The sequence below is a fragment of the Sitophilus oryzae genome, unplaced genomic scaffold (genome assembly GCF_002938485.1).
Source record: "Sitophilus oryzae breed Bouriz unplaced genomic scaffold, Soryzae_2.0 scaffold_1497_pilon_pilon, whole genome shotgun sequence".
Classification (NCBI taxonomy): domain Eukaryota; kingdom Metazoa; phylum Arthropoda; class Insecta; order Coleoptera; family Curculionidae; genus Sitophilus; species Sitophilus oryzae.
In genome coordinates, this window is record NW_022146166.1 from 372,623 (window position 1) to 389,903 (window position 17,281).

Genomic DNA, 17,281 nt, shown 5'->3' on the forward strand with positions numbered 1-17,281 from the left:
TCTTGTTGGTCATGCTACTGTAAAAAGTGTTTTTATTGAATATAGTTATTACTTATACTATAATTATATAATTTGTTTAATAAACTAATTAAATAAAATCTCTCTCCTCGTTCTACCTGGACGTTTTGTTAGGATTAATTACTAACCAAACCAACCGGAACCAGTAAACCGTTACCTTTTCAGGGGGACACAACAAGGGAATACAGATTTATCCCACCCCTCGCCTCGTCTTTTACGCTATCCTGTCTGAAAGTTTGATTTATTTGTTTCAGCTCAGAAATCGGGCGGAACGCAACTCAAGTTAATCATCGATTATCCCAACGAGCTGCAGGCCCTCTTCAAGCCGATGAGGTAAGCTTAGAGGTTATTTACATAACATTTTATTCGCCGTTAAGTTAATATAAGAGATTAACGTATGTTAAATAGCCTCATCTACACTATCCCCGAAATTTTTTACGAAATATTTCTGGAAATATATTTCCAAACGTAACATATACAATTTTATATACTAATTCATTATAATAAAATTAAATAATAAACTGTAGCGTTTTTTAAGCCACTACCACTGCGAACGGCAGCTTTTCATCGGAGAGCAGTCGTGGATAAGGTATTTCACTAGAGAGAAAATTAATCAGTATTAATTAACAAAAGATATATAGATATTGGGCGCCAGGCATGTACAGAGAAAGAAAACACAGTTGTGTAATACTTAAAACTAATGACTATATTTATTCATGACGTTCTTTGCTGATACATGACATTGTAGAGTTCTAGTAAATATATAGTGGTTATATGTCAAAGAAAGTGGTGGTAAGAGTCGTACTAAATATCAATGAAAACAACTACGATTAAATACAGGACATGTAAAGTTTAAGAGAAAATATGAAATGTAGCATTACTTTAATTAATTTGATATATTCTATATGATGCTAAATCGAAGATGTTACAACCTGTAGATTCTAGAATCTATGTTTGATTATCCATCTATTAAAACAGTGCAATAATATCTATAAAAGTAATACCATTACAAGACGTAATGCAATGAAACCTAAGATCTAAATTATATTTTAAAGATTATATCGACATGAATGTTCTTAACAATCTAACCACTAAATATAGTCTGTACGATATTATTTAAAATGTACATTACTGTTTAAGACTGAAAATATAGAAAATCTAAAACATGAAAACTAGAACGTAAATCTACACTTAGCTGTTCTTTATGTAATCTTGCTTCAAACAGTAGCAGCGTGAGGTGGTCTCGCATCTCTGTACTCAGCCATCCAACACAACCAAAGGGGCCAGAATGAGACACCATAAATTGGTACAGCCGTAACTAACTAGCTTACAGCTGGGAACGAAGCAGCATGGGACTCAAGCTACATCCACGCTGTGGCACTTATATGTAAGAAACAATCGTTCTTACTGGGGACACTCGTCCACAGGACATCCGTACATAAGATAAGGTCCGTACCTTGGAAATAGTCCGTACCTTTGGAAATAGTCCGTACCTTGGACACAGTCCGTACTTGGAAATAGTCCGTACCTTGAACACAGTCCGTACTTGGACCCTAAAAATATGAAACTCTTGTTTAAAACCAAACAAGGTCTAATAAACAAAATAAACCTACCTCGAAATACTTCCGAGGGCTCAATAAATAATAAACAACATGTCCTTTCTTCCATGTGACATTCTGAGGACAAAAAGAAAAGGGACGCCAACGTGTCAGCAAAACACAAATACAAGTTGGGACATCCGTAACTCTACCCTAAAAATATTCAATAATAATATCGAATCTAAAAGGATAATATCTCATCTTTACCTGTTGCTTTGAAATAGCAGCTGATTCAGATTATACAGCAAGATTTAACAAATAATCACCATTTCTAAAAGCTGGGATAAAACAGAGCGTCAAAACAAATTGAGGTTAAGCACGGAGAGTTGACAGAAGCGATGTTGACAGCGCGCGCCTTCACAGAATAGTAACAGGGTTGTGTCGAACGATCACAGAGTTGGCGACCAGGGAACGTAAAAATTACGCGTCAAATAATCTATCCGGCCTGAACGAGAGGGAATCCGGTGATGATAGGCCAGACATCATATATTATATATAAAAAAGACATGTAACGAACTAAAAACGTTACAAAACATATTGTAATTATATTCCTCCATATTGAGTCATGTTTTGTTCTTAAATATCTACTCTTCATATTATAAACGCGTGTGCAAATATTAATTTTGTGGAATATATATCCACATAAAACGAGACGTAATTAACAAAATATCATCGTAACAACAGCTATTTTAGAAACGTCTAGAATTACTTATTTCACTGAGATTTAGGAAGAGAGTCCTTTGCCTCGGGTACAAATACCGCAACGTTTTGGAAATAGTTTATTATTTCTGTGGCTTACTCAACCGGGTCTCACAATGCAAATTCACCTCAAATATCCATTTAGTTGGTCACTGGCAAGCACTCTCTCATTGTACATGAAAATAACAAAACAAACATTTACTGATCTGGATAAAATTGATAGTTAAATAGTAAAACTCACCCGGGGGTACTCCGCCCCCTAGCCACTGACATCACTGACATTCTATTTAATATATCCCATTCCAGATCTTCCATCTAATTCAAATATTATAAGGATCTATTGGTTAATATGCTTCAACAACTAGCTAGTGTCACCTGAAATAGTACTCGTATAGGGGCTTCCCCCGGACGAAAATCTGCCGCTAAACAGATTCGCATCCCAATCGAGTAGGCTAATTGGGGTACCTCACTACCCCAACGCCGCATCGCATCGTGTCAATCGAGAAGACAAGGGAGACCTCAAACTCTCAAGACCAACCTCGAAGGCAAGACGTCACAAGAGGTTTTCTTCTCAATGGTCAAAAGACCCGTTGCCTTACAGTCAAACGACATGCAACTTTTATAGTCAAAAGACTCGCAACCCCCAAATGTCAGATGTCAGCTCTGTGACAAAACACAACACAACAGCCGGCCGGCCCGTCTACTATTGACCCGCCGCCGCCGCCGGCAAGCTAAGCCTCCTCTTACATCACAATTTTACCTGATCACAAATATTTACATCGCTTGCCAATGAATCATACTATTTTCTCTAATCGACTTTCAAATAGAGCGTTTTAGTATTACTAGATAAATAGAGAGTTTCTTAGAATAGTGAATAAATAAAAGCATTATATTATAACAAACTTATTTTCCAAGTTTTACATAAATATGTTACTATTGTTTTTATCATCAACATTATTTTCACAGCTTCTTTAACCATTTTCAATTATGGCCTAGCCTAACTCATATATTTAGATACTCTCTTGATAGTTGGGCCCATTGTTGACTATGCGAGCCGAAGTTATCCTTGCTAATTTCCTAATATCATGGTCCTATCTCAGATTCAGTCTTCTTCTAGGTCTTTTAATTCATCGTAGGTACCATGCTGTGGTCCATCTGTAGTTCGTTTTTCTTGCCAGGTGTCCTGCCCATTGCCATTTGAGGGATTTGACTCTGTGGATGACATCTATTACCTGGGTATTGTAGTGTAACAACCCAAATTCGTCAACAAAGTTGAAGAGGTAATATTTTGGCCAACTGTATAACAAGAAATTTAAATGAAAGAAAGGAACCTACGTTGTGTTAAATATTTTTTTATTGTGATTACCTCGCATGCGCCTCGACAAAGCAATATTTTGGGAAATTTGAGGAGAATAGGTTATGTAAATAAAACGCTAAATTTGTAAATAGCCCTACTTATTTTATTAAATGAAATGAAAGGAGTGCCGTACTCTGCCTGGAATTCACATGTAAAAGAGCACGGCAGAGAAAACCATGATCACTATTCCAGAGAATCTAACTATGCTGTTCTGAACTTAAATAATAGAGAAATAATAATATAGAAACTGTCTTCATACCTAGGTTTATAGTTTAATACATTCAAAACATGCCACATTTATATCGTTCAAAACTGAAGAGTTTTTTGTTAGTTTAACGGGTCCCCACCCGTAGGTACGAAGTCCCTTGTTGCGGAATCGACACTAAAGTAGAAGGTTTGGTGCCAATATCTTATAATTTAATAAATTGTAAGTTATTCTATGAATTATTTTATTTATTGTTTTTGTTTGCCCTTTTGCGAGCTAAGATATTCGCCCATGCAAGGTCGAAAATTGTTAGTACACTCAACAAGGCTCTTATTCTCACAAACCACAAACATCGGCACGAAGGAACAGTAAACGATTTTATTTAGATTACTTTTAATAGATTCCATTAAATGCATACACATGTTATATATTGTCTTTGTCAGATCAAATGAATAAGGAAAAGCTTTAGAACAGAATTACAACAAGAAAGCAAAATAATATGATTTAGTTAACATTAGTCAAATAATGAGAAAACATTTACTTTACCTTTAATAACATTCTTTGTCACAAAACTTACGAACCAAAATAATATCAATGCGTCTCGAATGGTAGTCTAAAAGCTATTATCTAACAAATATCACATCTGTTCGTCGCCTGATTTCCCTCTCCCGAGTTTGTGAATAATATTTTAAAAATCAATAATTTTGTTTATCTATACAGAGTGTCTTAAAAATGAATGTTTCGAATTTAAATAAATATTGTCTATTTTTAAATAGGCGGTTCATCTCAGTATTTTGTCGTATCCGTTCTAGTCTTTTACGGTCTCTCTTGGTTATTTCCGGCATATTTAGTTCCATTGAGCGTTGTGTGACCTGCAGTTTTTTTATGATGTCCGTTTTAAGTGTCCAGGTTTTGCATGCATATGTCATGACTAGCAGTACACATTGGTCGAATGTTTTCTTCTTTAGATAGAGTGGCATTCTAGGACTATTGTTTTATGTTGCTATTATATTTTATATGATTTTCCTTCGACTAAAACCTAGATTCTCGCAAAGATGTTAACAAAAGATCGACAAAACTAACTAAAATTCGTTTATTTTCCACTCGTATGTCTCAGTGCGTGCCGCTGTGTAAATTCTTCAAAATACCAAATTCAAATTCCGCGCGAAAGGAGGGCGCCGCGAATACCAAACGAACGTTCATACGTGAGAAACAAAGATTTTATCAAGCACAAACTCGACAAGCGTAAACCTTAAATTCTACGTGGTTGGCGTGCATGTTTTTCACTTGTTTGACAACGTTCGCCGTTCTTTGCGCCTGGAGGGCCTTAAAATACTTTGAAATGCTAAATTCAATTTTAATTGTAAACCGAATGGCGCCATACGTGCGAATGTATAGAGGCGTGAAACAAGCGAAATTTATTTGTAAACAACCCCCAGTTTCTTCGTTTTAGAATTTATTTAATTTATATTATTTAACAGGCTAAAACTGATTAATAAATAATTTTTTCTGACATGCAAAAAATACCGAATAACTATGAAAAGAGATCACGTTTATTTCCAGTGTTTTAAGCACGCTTGCTGGCTTCAAATACCGATATAAAGACGTACGATTAACTTTAAAAGTTGGTTTGAACATTCAAGTCAATCCCACTTTTTTTTGAAATTGACTTGAGTGAAGCTGGCTTGGAATCGAATAGATATAGATTGTATGGGATCATCATATAGTCCCAGGGCTTTAACAAAAGCCAGTATAATAAACGGTTTTCCAAAGAATAGTGTCGCGACATAGCTTGGGGATTGTTCGCTAGGATCGCTTGACCAGGTTCTCTCTTCCGAATAAAACAACCATTAGAAAAATATACATTTATTAAATAAAAATGCACAGTGTGGATAAAAACATCAGGAGAACAATTTCAGAAAATGTCAAGAGTTGCTAAGGGTATGCTGAAAGGATTACTTACAGGAACATATTCAACGTCTTCACTCTCTTCTGACTAACCATTTTACTAAATGAGATCGGACCAAATGATACCTCTTTATCACTACCACATTCGAGGTGAACAAAATGGATCGAGGAATGTGGACAGATATAACATTCCTTCAGGATGGACTAACCTGGTATATAGACGGGTGAAAGACCGCTGAAGGAACAGGAGCTGGAGTATTTGAGGAAAGACCAAGGGTAAGCTTATCCTTTTTTTTTGGGTAAACACTCAACCGTATTCCAGACAGAAATCTTTGCCATTCTACAATGTGCGAAAGAAAACAATAGAAGATCTTATTCAGGTAAGCTCATCAAGCAAAGGTATCGTCGAGACTCGTCTGGGAATACCTAGGTGAACTTGTAGCTCTGGCACGAAGGAACAGAATTAAATTATTCTGGGTGCCGGGTCACAGCGGCATCCAAGGCAACGAAAAAGCCGATGAGCTAGCTAGGCAAACATCATCGGCATCCTATTCAGATCCAGAGCCAGTACTAGAGAATACCCAAATGTATGATCTATTAAAATTCTGGATCAGGGAAAAGCAGAATGTTCATTGGAGAAACAGATAGGGGCACAGGGACAGCAAGGCTTTTATCCAAGGACCTAGCCCTAAAACCGCAAAAGAACTGCTAATGCTTAGCAGGAATAAAGTGCGGATTACAACAGGTCTCTTGACAGGACACATGGCTGTCAAGTGTTACCTGAACAAGCTCAACCTGTATCAAGGAAGTCTTTGCTGCAGACTCTGCGATAAAGATCCTGAAACAGCGGAGCTCATAATATGTCATTGCGAGGCTCTGGATCGCAAGCGACACTTTTTATTTGGCAAAGCTAGACTAGAACCGGAGGAACTATGCTCCCCTCCTATCAAGGACCTGCATAAGTTAGTGCAGGGCACAGGGATAGGAGAATGGGTGCAGATATAGAAAGGGGACAAACACAATAGGCCTCACAGGTCGCAGTGTTTCCAGCAGAGGACGGCCCCTTGTTATGAAAAAAAAACATTTGACTTTCAACTTACTATGAACAAAATGAACTCATATCAACTTATCTATGAACTAACATTGAACTCTTAATGAGACTCATTATGAACTCATAATGCGACCTGACCCCGTTCTCTTCAGCATACTCTTTTTATATTCTTCTATTCCTCGTAGTCATCGCCGGTTACGTCGTCAAAATAGTTTACAACCTATTTACACTAACCCGGCTATGATCATGAAGAAATCGAACTTCGGTGACCTGCGTTTGATTGAGATTGTTATATTTTACCCACTAGTAGATATAAAAAGCATTTTTGGTAAACTCTCTCTCAAATAGTTTCTGAAAAATAAAATTAATTTTCTTAAAAAGGTCCGATTAAATTTATATCTCCGAAACTAAAGTTCCAAGAAATGTCGTAATATATCTACAAATTCATTTACCCACTAGTAGATATAAAAAGCATTTTTGGTAAACTCTGTCTCAAATAGTTTCTGAAATATAAAATTATTTTTTTTAAAAATGTACGATTAAATTTATATCTCCGAACCTAAAGTTCCAAAAAAATTCGTAATATATCTAGAAATTCATTTACCCACTAGTAGTTATAAAAAGCATTTTTGGTAAACTCTGTCTCTAATACTTTCTGAAAAATAAAATTAATTTTCTTAAAAAGGTCCGATTAAATTTATATCTCCGAAACTAAAGTTCCAAAAAAATTCGTAATATATCTAGAAATTCATTTACCCACTAGTAGTTATAAAAAGCATTTTTGGTAAACTCTATCTCTAATAGTTTCTGAAAAATAAAATTAATTTTTTAAAAAGGTCCGATTAAATTTATATCTCCGAAACTAAAGTTCCAAAAAATTCGTAATATATCTAGAAATTCATTTACCCACTAGTAGTTATAAAAAGCATTTTTGGTAAACTCTATCTCTAATAGTTTCTGAAAAATAAAATTAATTTTTTTAAAAAGGTCCGATTAAATTAATATCTCCGAAACTAAAGTTCCAAAAAAATTCGTAATATATCTAGAAATTCATTTACCCACTAGTAGTTATAAAAAGCATTTTTGGTAAACTCTGTCTCAAATAGTTTCTGAAAAATAAAATTAATTTTTTTAAAAAGGTCCGATTAAATTAATATCTCCGAAACTAAAGTTCCAAGAAATGTCGTAATATATCTACAAATTCATTTACCCACTAGTAGATATAAAAAGCATTTTTGGTAAACTCTGTCTCAAATAGTTTCTGAAAAATAAAATTAATTTTCTTAAAAAGGTCCGATTAAATTAATATCTCCGAAACTAAAGTTCCAAGAAATGTCGTAATATATCTACAAATTCATTTACCCAGTAGTAGATATAAAAAGCATTTTTGGTAAACTCTGTCTCAAATAGTTTCTGAAAAATAAAATTAATTTTCTTAAAAAGGTTTGTATATTAATATTAAACACTGTTTAATATTAATGTTATTTAATAACATATCTGGGCCGACGGCATGCAAGTAACCGATCTCCCGGGCCTACATCAAATTGGTTTACTAGAATTATATTTTACATGATTTTTCCTAATTTGATATAAACCCAAGTTGACATCTATTTTAGTCTTGACAATAGTTTTCCATCTCCGTCCATATCAGTCGCACCAAAGCTTAGGTATGTCACTATGCGATGATGGGTTCTTGTGTTTCCCCATTTTGTCCACAGTATCTGCATTCACCCTTGTTTCTTAGTTTCAATCTACTGAGGTGTTCATTGAGGAGACAGTGTCCTGTTAAAAATCCGGTGAGTATCCGAAGATTGTTCTTACTTAAGTCAAGTAAAATCTTTGATTTTTCTCGGTCGTAAGTCCTCAGAAACTGCTTTGAGTGCCTTAGACGGTTTGCAGGATTTCCATTCCAGGTTACGGATGGAGTCTTCCAAGTTCTTGAGTTCCGATTTGAGTTAGTTTACACTTGGGAGGTAGAACGGTTCTGGTCCAGTTAATGGAGCATGTGCTCCTTTTTTTCCCCAGTCGTCTTTGACGCCGTTTTTTTCGGTCGTTTGGTATAATCTTGCTGGTTAATTATAACCAGTAAGATGATTGATATTAACCAATCACTTTACAACTGTTGCATTGGTTGAAGTGATAGAAAAAAATAATAAAAAAACTTTAAAGAAAATTTGTCTCTTTTAATGTACCATTTAAATTCATTCTGTTGGACGTTGTTCCTTTTTATTTCTCCTCCCGACCGATTAAGAGTAACTCTAGGTGGGAAGTAATTTAAATACGATAATGGGTTATTTGCGTTTTGTTCGGAATTCGCGCCGGCATGCAAGCGGAGCAATTTTTCGATGCATAAAATTAGATGTAAAAAATGTAAAACGTAGCAGAGGCTAAAGTTTTCATCAATCCTGTCATCAAAAAGCTATCAGCTGTGTATAAAAATGTCGGAGAAATTATCGAAAATTATAGGCTGAAAACTGTTGCAAAACTGTTCGCTATTATAGTTGATTTATGTTTCAATTTTTATGACTACATGGAAAAAAACACTTTTTTGTGAAAGCGTTTCGAAATTGACAGTTTTTGATATTTATTTGAGATTCGAAATGACATTTTTTTAGACACTAGTATCTAAAAGTGACACTTCTTTAGGCACTAGTGCCTGAAAGTAAAAAATGAAACGTTAGAAACAATGAAAATATTTATTTATTATAAATCTTAAAGGTACAATTATTTAAATTATTAAAGTGAATACACGAGGCATTCAACTTTTCGTCTCTAAGAGAAATGCAAGTTGTAGGAGTCGGAATAAGTAAATTTCTTGTACTGGAAATGCTGGTAGCTTCTACGTGAACTGCTTTTAATTTCTTATTTGGCGTATCTTTCTGTTCCATGATTCTTTTTGCTATTTCGGTTTTCTGTTCAATTGAATTTTCAATGTAACCTTCAGCAACCGAGCTTAATCGCCAACCTCCATGTCGCTTTAAAACTGTTATGTCCGCTCCTGAATCTGCCAGCATTGTTGCAGAGCTGCCCCGGAAACAATGACCAGTGTATTCAATGGTGTTGGAGAGTCCAAGAAATTCCGCTATCTTTTTTGGCATACCTCCAATTGTATTGATTCCCACTGACAGGGTACTGCATTGATTTTTTCTATACGTCTAGAAAAATCGCTGATGTGTCACATTGAGTGGTCGAAGTTTTGCGTACTTACGAAATACATGTAAGAAATTGATACCATCTATTGGTCACTCAGTAATCGTAAACACTCTTGGAAAATGAGTTTTTCTATTCGGAATCTTCACACTAATAAATTACTGACAATCTTTAATGGCATCTACGGTCAAAAACATGATTTCTTCCCTCCTACATGCTCCAAATACTCCAACGATTAAAGCAACTTTCCTCCTCCTAGGTGCCTTCTCTGTTGAGGTTGGCGATTAATATGGCGTATGACTCTCTGTCCAGGCTTGGTGAATAAGAGTGTTTCCAATCTCTTATGTTACGTAGCCATGATTGCTTTTTCCTCCCTATGCTACGTTTTCCATCGATTTTTCCTTCTATTATGAGCTGCATTTCTTCATATTCTGAGTGCCGCATTATATGTCCAAGGTAGGAAGTCTTTTTGATTTTAATTGTGCTTGTTAGGTGTGGACGAGTTTTCATTCTGTCTAAAACTTCACAATTTGTTGTTCTGGAGGTCCAACTTATCCTCAGCATCCGACGATACATCCACATTTCAAAAGCATTAAGACGTTTGATGCCTTCTTGTTTTAGCGTCCATGTTTCGCATCCATATTGAAGTAGGGGCCATATATAACATTTTAATATTCTTAGCCTCGTTGGTATACCTATTCTGGGATGGCACAAAAACTTCCGCATGTTGAGGAAACCAGCCCTAGCTATTTCTATTCTTCTTCTGATTTCTTTAGAGTGGTCTAGCTGGCTGTTTAATTCCCTGCCTAAGTAAATATAACTCCGCGTGGTTTCTAGATGGACGCCGTTTACCATTATGTCGGTATTTTCATTGTTTTGCGGATGTCTGTCGAAAATCATAGTTTTTGTCTTGGCGGTGTTAATCTCTAGACTCATCCTGATACTTTCTTCTGTCAGTTTGTCCATTAGGGTTTGCAGCTGGTCTTCGGATTCTGCTAATACCACGGTGTCGTCTGCATATCTTATATTGTTTATAATTTTTCCATTTATTTTAGCCCCTTCTGGACAATTTTGAAGAGATTTTCGGATTATATATTCGGCAAAAACGTTAAACAATAATAGTGACAACATGCATCCCTGTCTAACACATCTTTGTATGTCTACGTATCTTGTATTTCCTTTTTCTGTTCTGACACAACCTTTGTGATTCCAGTATGTGTTCCTTATAATGATAATATCTCTCTCATCCAAGCCTACTTCAGTGAGAACTTCTAGTAATTTTTCGTGCTGTATTCGATCGAAGGCTTTTTTGTAGTCAACGTAACATACGTACAGCTTCCTTTGGACTTCCATGTACCTCTCTGCAATTAACGTTAAACTCAGGATGTCTTCTCTTGTTCCTGTCCCCCTTCTAAAACCTTATTGTGATCTAGTAAGGAAATCATCACATTTGACAACTTTAGCTAACAGGAATTCTTTGTCATCGGCTTCTTTCATAAAGCGTTCTATTTCCAGTTTTGTAAATACTTTTTATTTCTTTGCCTGATGTCCGGAAGCTTTTCTTTTTTAAAATGCAATAAGGTTTGTGAATTTGCTAATATATACGTTTCTGTTCAGGTAAATCATGTTGAGGTGCATCAAATATTTACTCCACAGAGTTGACGGCTTTAAGGTAGTGGATAACTTCAGGAAATAGGCTAGCAATACCTTTTCTGTAAAATTCTCAACATGATTTTCTTTGACCCATGTTTCAAAGTTGTTGTAGGTGGTCTCGTATAAGTTTTTCGACTTCTCGTGGATAGCGCAGTTTCAGCAGCTTGTTGAATATCCAAAGACTCGTCATTATCACTTATTTTTTCACAAAACTTTGTAGGAAATACGGCGACTTTTGAACCTGACAGAACTTTGTCATTAAACAATGCATAAAAAATGCCTTAGAAACTGATTAACGTACGATATGATAGGACACAGGCTATCTAATCCAATTAACACCACAAAAGGGTTGCGACAAGGATGCAGCTTATCTCCTCTGATCTTCAACGCTTACGTCGAAGTAGCTCTTAGGGAATGGAAAACGAAATGTCAAGGTATGGGAATACCCATTGGGGACAACACACTATTTACCCTGAACTTTGCAGACGATCAGGTCGTGATTGCGCAGGACTCATACGATCTAGAGTTCATGACTAAGAGGCTTTATCAAGAATACAACAAATGGGGACTTCAGGTTAGTCTAAAGAAGACCGAATACTTAGCTGTCAATTCCAACGCTTGTTTTGAAGTCTTCATTAATGATAACGTCCAGATTCAACAAGTAGACAAATTTAAATACCTGGGTGCTACTATCAACAACGAGGGTTTGGGCAAAGAAGAAATACAAACCCGAATTCAGAAGAGCAAACAAGTTATTGGATGTCTTAACAGCCTCTGGTGGGACCGAAACTTATCTGCAACAACTAAAAAGAGACTTGGAAAAACATTCGTGGAGTCAGTTCTTTGCAATGGTTCAAAGCTGTGGACTCTGAGTGCAGACGCGAAGCGCAAAATCCAAGTTGTTGAAATGGACTACCTTAGAAGAAGTGCAGGTATATCTAGGATGGAAAAAAGACAAACATCGAGGTCAGGCGTATCATGAATGCATCGGAGGAGACAGTACTGGATCGAATCGGAAAATCCAGCTTAAAATGGTTTGGACATGTTCTGCGTATGCCGGAGAACAGGTGGCAAAAAGAGTTTTTCAATGGGCTCCCAGGGCAGAAGAAAGAGAGGTAGACCTAGAAAATCCTGGAACGGAACGGTTACGGAAGCAATGGAAGCTCGTAACCTAGAAGCTGATGACGCTCTAAATCGAGATGTGTGGCGTAGGGTAACGGGAAGGCAGCAATAGGCTGTAGTTGGAAATGAGTATTAAATACTTAAAGCAAATCCCGTTTATATATAGAAACTGATTACCAGAACATTTTAAAAAATGTTTAAAAATAAATAATAATAATAGCATGAGAATCTTAAATTATCCGCTTTCAAATTGCAAATTCAAAAAGAAATTCGTTGCGAAAAGAGTGTTTTAAGCACTGCATTAAAAACGCAATTAAAAATATAAAAATAACAGATAAAATTAAAAATATACCAGCGAGAATAATATATATCCACCACACCATATATTTTAAATTCAAAATCATTTTGTTAAACAAATATAATCATGAAATTGTTTAGCAAATAATTTCCACAATCATATATGTACATCTTTTTCTCGTGGAATTATTGTTTGTTGTAGTGCCAATCAATATTCATTCTGTTTAACGTGCGTATATTTTTGAGTAAAACTTTTTCTGTTTTTACACCTGTGCGAACTAAAACAAAAAGTAGTAAATATGCAATCGCAAATAAACTTTGTCCGAATTGTTTTATCGATAGATTTTATTTAAATAGTATGGTGATGTGATTTTCATGTAAAATTTATTACATGATTTTGTTTACCATTATTCGAATATTTTAAATTACATATTTTTATTAGGACATTTTTTGAACGAGCCCTTGTTTATTTTATAAATTCCGTATGTAAAAAGAGTACAATAAGTTTATAATGTACCGAACAAAGAGAGGACGCTAAACACGTTGCCAAACATATGAAATAAACCGGGAAACTGTGCACATCGCTAAGAGACGTGGAAGGGGATATAGCAGATTTGTCAGAAGTGTCTAGCCCTAGCAGTCAACTATTAAGCTTGACCAATCAGGTTGGTTAGAGTCGTTATTTGAAGGGTGTTAATTCATTTGTGTTTGTCAAAAACTCTAACGTGATTGGTCGGGCTTAATAGTTGCTTGCTAGGGCTAGGCACAAGTGATTTGTCGCAGTTGGCCGGTCGACCCAATAAATACCTCTGTCAGTACTTAAAGTTCTAGAGAAAGGTGTACGTCATGCGTTCAGCTTCACGATATAATTAGGTCTCATGATACTTAATTTGTTTATTTATTAACTAGTCGTTGTAATTTTCCCTATAGCTTGACTTTTTTTAAGTGCAAGCTAGAAACACTTGCATTTTTGGTAAAAATAAGTGGAATTGAGTAGGTGTTCGATAGTGGTCGCGCTATTAGAACTCTGAATTCAAAAATCGATGTCTCGAAATCTATTAGAAATAATAGATTGTAGTTTTTTCAAGAACTTTGTTAATATTTCTGCTGTATTTTCTTTGTAGACAGTATGTGAAAATGTTTATCAATAAAAAAAATACACGATTGCTGAAAATTGCTGTGCTCTAAAAGTAAATGGATGGATTATTTACAATTTTTGAATAGAAAAAACAACCTTATCGAATTTTTCTTATGTAAACATATTGTAAAATATCCGATCTTGAAAATAAAAAAAGTTTTAATATCTAAAGTGGTTCTTGAGTTATAGCCTGTTATGTGTTAAAAAGTTGAGTTTTTCAATTATCGCGATTACTGACGTTTTTCCGTTATAAAAAAATGACACCCTAACTATATCCTTATAATTCCATTTCAGATGCTCAGAAACATGTCTAATGATTTTATCTAGTTATATCTTGAAAAAAAAAACTCTTTTAAAAATAAGCGGTTTGCGATCGTGATTTTACTTTACTTGATAGGGAAAGGCGTACCGGCAACGCCGCAACAGCACACCGTCGCCTTTCTCTCACTCCGACTTAATAAGATCCCTATGCGATTTACTTCCACACATGTAAATGCCGTCCCAAAAGTAACAGTTTCCAGCACGATATATATACATATAAGTCAGTATAATTAATACAGAAATAAATATGTCTGGTTGGTGGGTTGGTTGGTTGAAGTGGCGAGTGCGACCGCTTGTCGAACTCCAATTAGCAGAATTGCAATGAAATAAACTGACTTGGTTTTACATGAGATTTCACAACTTTTTATACTAGAGGAATTGTGTTGCGAGACTTGGCATTTTTTTACATTGTAAGACTTTGAGGGATCTTATTTTTAACTCACATTCACCGAAACATGAACACAATATTTGTTTATCCCTCTATTATCCCACGTTGTTTACTCCTTCTCCTAAAAATAACTCATCACAATTTTCCTACGTCTTCGTGCGGTTTAACCAAAGAAACGAATTCCCCGCTCGACCAACGCATATTTTCTTGTTCACGACAAATAAACTTATTCCCGGGAGAAATTTAAAATGGGATTTTTATGTATGTCGCTAAGATAGGAGGACGTTATTCTGGCGTGGCCAATGACGTACGCCACTGATAGATAACGAATCGGTCGAGGAACGTGACCGGTAAACTGAAATTTTCATATCAGTTCTGCCGCCGCAAGATGTCGCTCGAATAGGAAAAGATTCATTTCGGTCATATTTCCGAGGAACACGTCGCGAACTCAAAAATGCACTGATAAAAGTCTTCGGGGAGTTGTCATAATGTCGCGATATATTCTAGACTTCGTTAAAGTCAATCTGTTACGTGGACAGCTAAATTAAATGGCGGTCTACAAGGTGTTTCAAAAAACGTGCCATCTCTCGTGGAGAGATTTCTCACGTATAAATAAGATTTATTTTTCATATCAACATAGGTCCGATTCTGCTGTGTTTTGTAGCTACAGGGTGTTAAAATTTCTTTCGAAGCTAGAATGTTAAAGTATTTTTTATTTGATTTATTATAATTATTATTGTCTTCCAAGTACCGTATAATCGAATAAAAACGGCGTCAACGATGGCTATGAAATGAAGATCGCTGTACTTTTATATGTAAAATTATATGGGAAATGTCATCGATCGTCATTTCCAAGCCAACTGGACGCCGTTTTTTTCAATCATACGATACTGGGGATCTAAGTCTAACTCTAAGGAACCTTTTAAAACTTTTAGTATCATTTATTTGATAGTAAATGTAGTATCATTTTGTTAATGTTAAAACTTTTTAAAATTAGGTTTTTTGTAATTATCTTAAATTCCATTATTTTTTTTATTTTGAAATTGCTCTAGGTTGAACTAATAGTAATAATAGCTAATAGTGTAATAATATGTAATAATAAATTAGATAAAATATATAATTTATTAATTTTAATTTTTTTTTAATTTTATTAATTGTGTTTAATAAAATTGCATTTATCTCATCAAGGAGGTCGAATTCGACAAAATATCAAGAGATAACTTTTAATTGGCACTAAACGGCCTACACAATTTTGATATCAAAAGAGAAAAATCAGTGGCGCACATGTTTATTTTGAAAAATATTCCAGTGATAACCCATATGTAAGTCCCTGATGAATTTATCGACACTTTTTTAGCGTAAAATATGTAGCACTTATAGTAACTTTTACCCTCAAAATTCCATTCGAATCACTAAAAGTACTTGCAAGAAATTTATAATAAATCGAAAGATTATTAAGACTTCAACAACCTTTTTTTAACTATCTTTCTCTTTCTCTTTCTCTTTCTCTTTCTCTTTCTCTTTCTCTTTCTCTTTCTCTTTCTCTTTCTCTTTCTCTTTCTCTTTCTCTTTCTCTTTCTCTTTCTCTTTCTCTTTCTCTTTCTCTTTCTCTTCTCTTTCTCTTTCTCTTTCTCTTTCTTTCTTTCTCTTCTTTCTCTTTCTCTCTCTCTCTTTCTCTTTCTCTTTCTCTTTCTCTTCTCTTTCTCTTTCTCTTTCTCTTTCTCTTTCTCTTTCTCTTTCTCTTTCTCTTTCTCTTTCTCTTTCTCTTTCTCTTTCTCTTTCTCTTTCTCTTTCCCTTTCCCTTTCCCTTTCCCTTTCCCTTTCTGAACCCCGATGAAAAATAAGCTTGTAACAACACTGGGTAACGATCTGTCCCATACGCAGCTAAGAAAATCACTATAATAAACTTGAAACTGTACCAACCTTGATATATGCTATATTTTTATCTATAGGTTTATAGCTTCTGAATAACGGTCTAGGTAAAGCATCTAGCTCATTTGCCAGCTCAGAATTCGAACTTAGAATTAGTAACTCGCATTTTTATTGAGGACATTGTCATATTTATTTTAAACCAATAATCAACGAGAATATTCGTATAATTTAATAAAACTACTGTAAATCTCTATAAATAATGAATTGTTTGTAATAGAGCTGTAATTTCTGTATTATTAATCCGGTAAATGATGGAGATAAACAATTGTGATTGATTAAAATTTTATTTTAAGATGAAACTTTTTGTTAACAATATTCTGAGAATTCGAATCACAATTCGAATAATGAATTGATTAATGACAAGACAAGTGACATCTGTCTAAAAAAAGACAGCGATTTATAGTGACGATTTTGATTATGCAAAAGATATACATATTCTATGAG

The 17,281-nt window shown here is 34.9% G+C and overlaps 1 protein-coding gene across 1 annotated transcript in view; it reads left to right on the forward strand.

Moving 5' to 3' along the window:
• LOC115877688 (extracellular serine/threonine protein CG31145) overlaps nt 1-17,281 on the forward strand; it is a 418,713-nt gene that overhangs the window by 317,816 nt on the left and 83,616 nt on the right. The window contains exon 5 of the mRNA XM_030893955.1: nt 273-351. Coding sequence (XP_030749815.1) covers nt 273-351 — 79 coding nt within the window. The remainder of the gene's footprint in view (nt 1-272; nt 352-17,281) is intronic.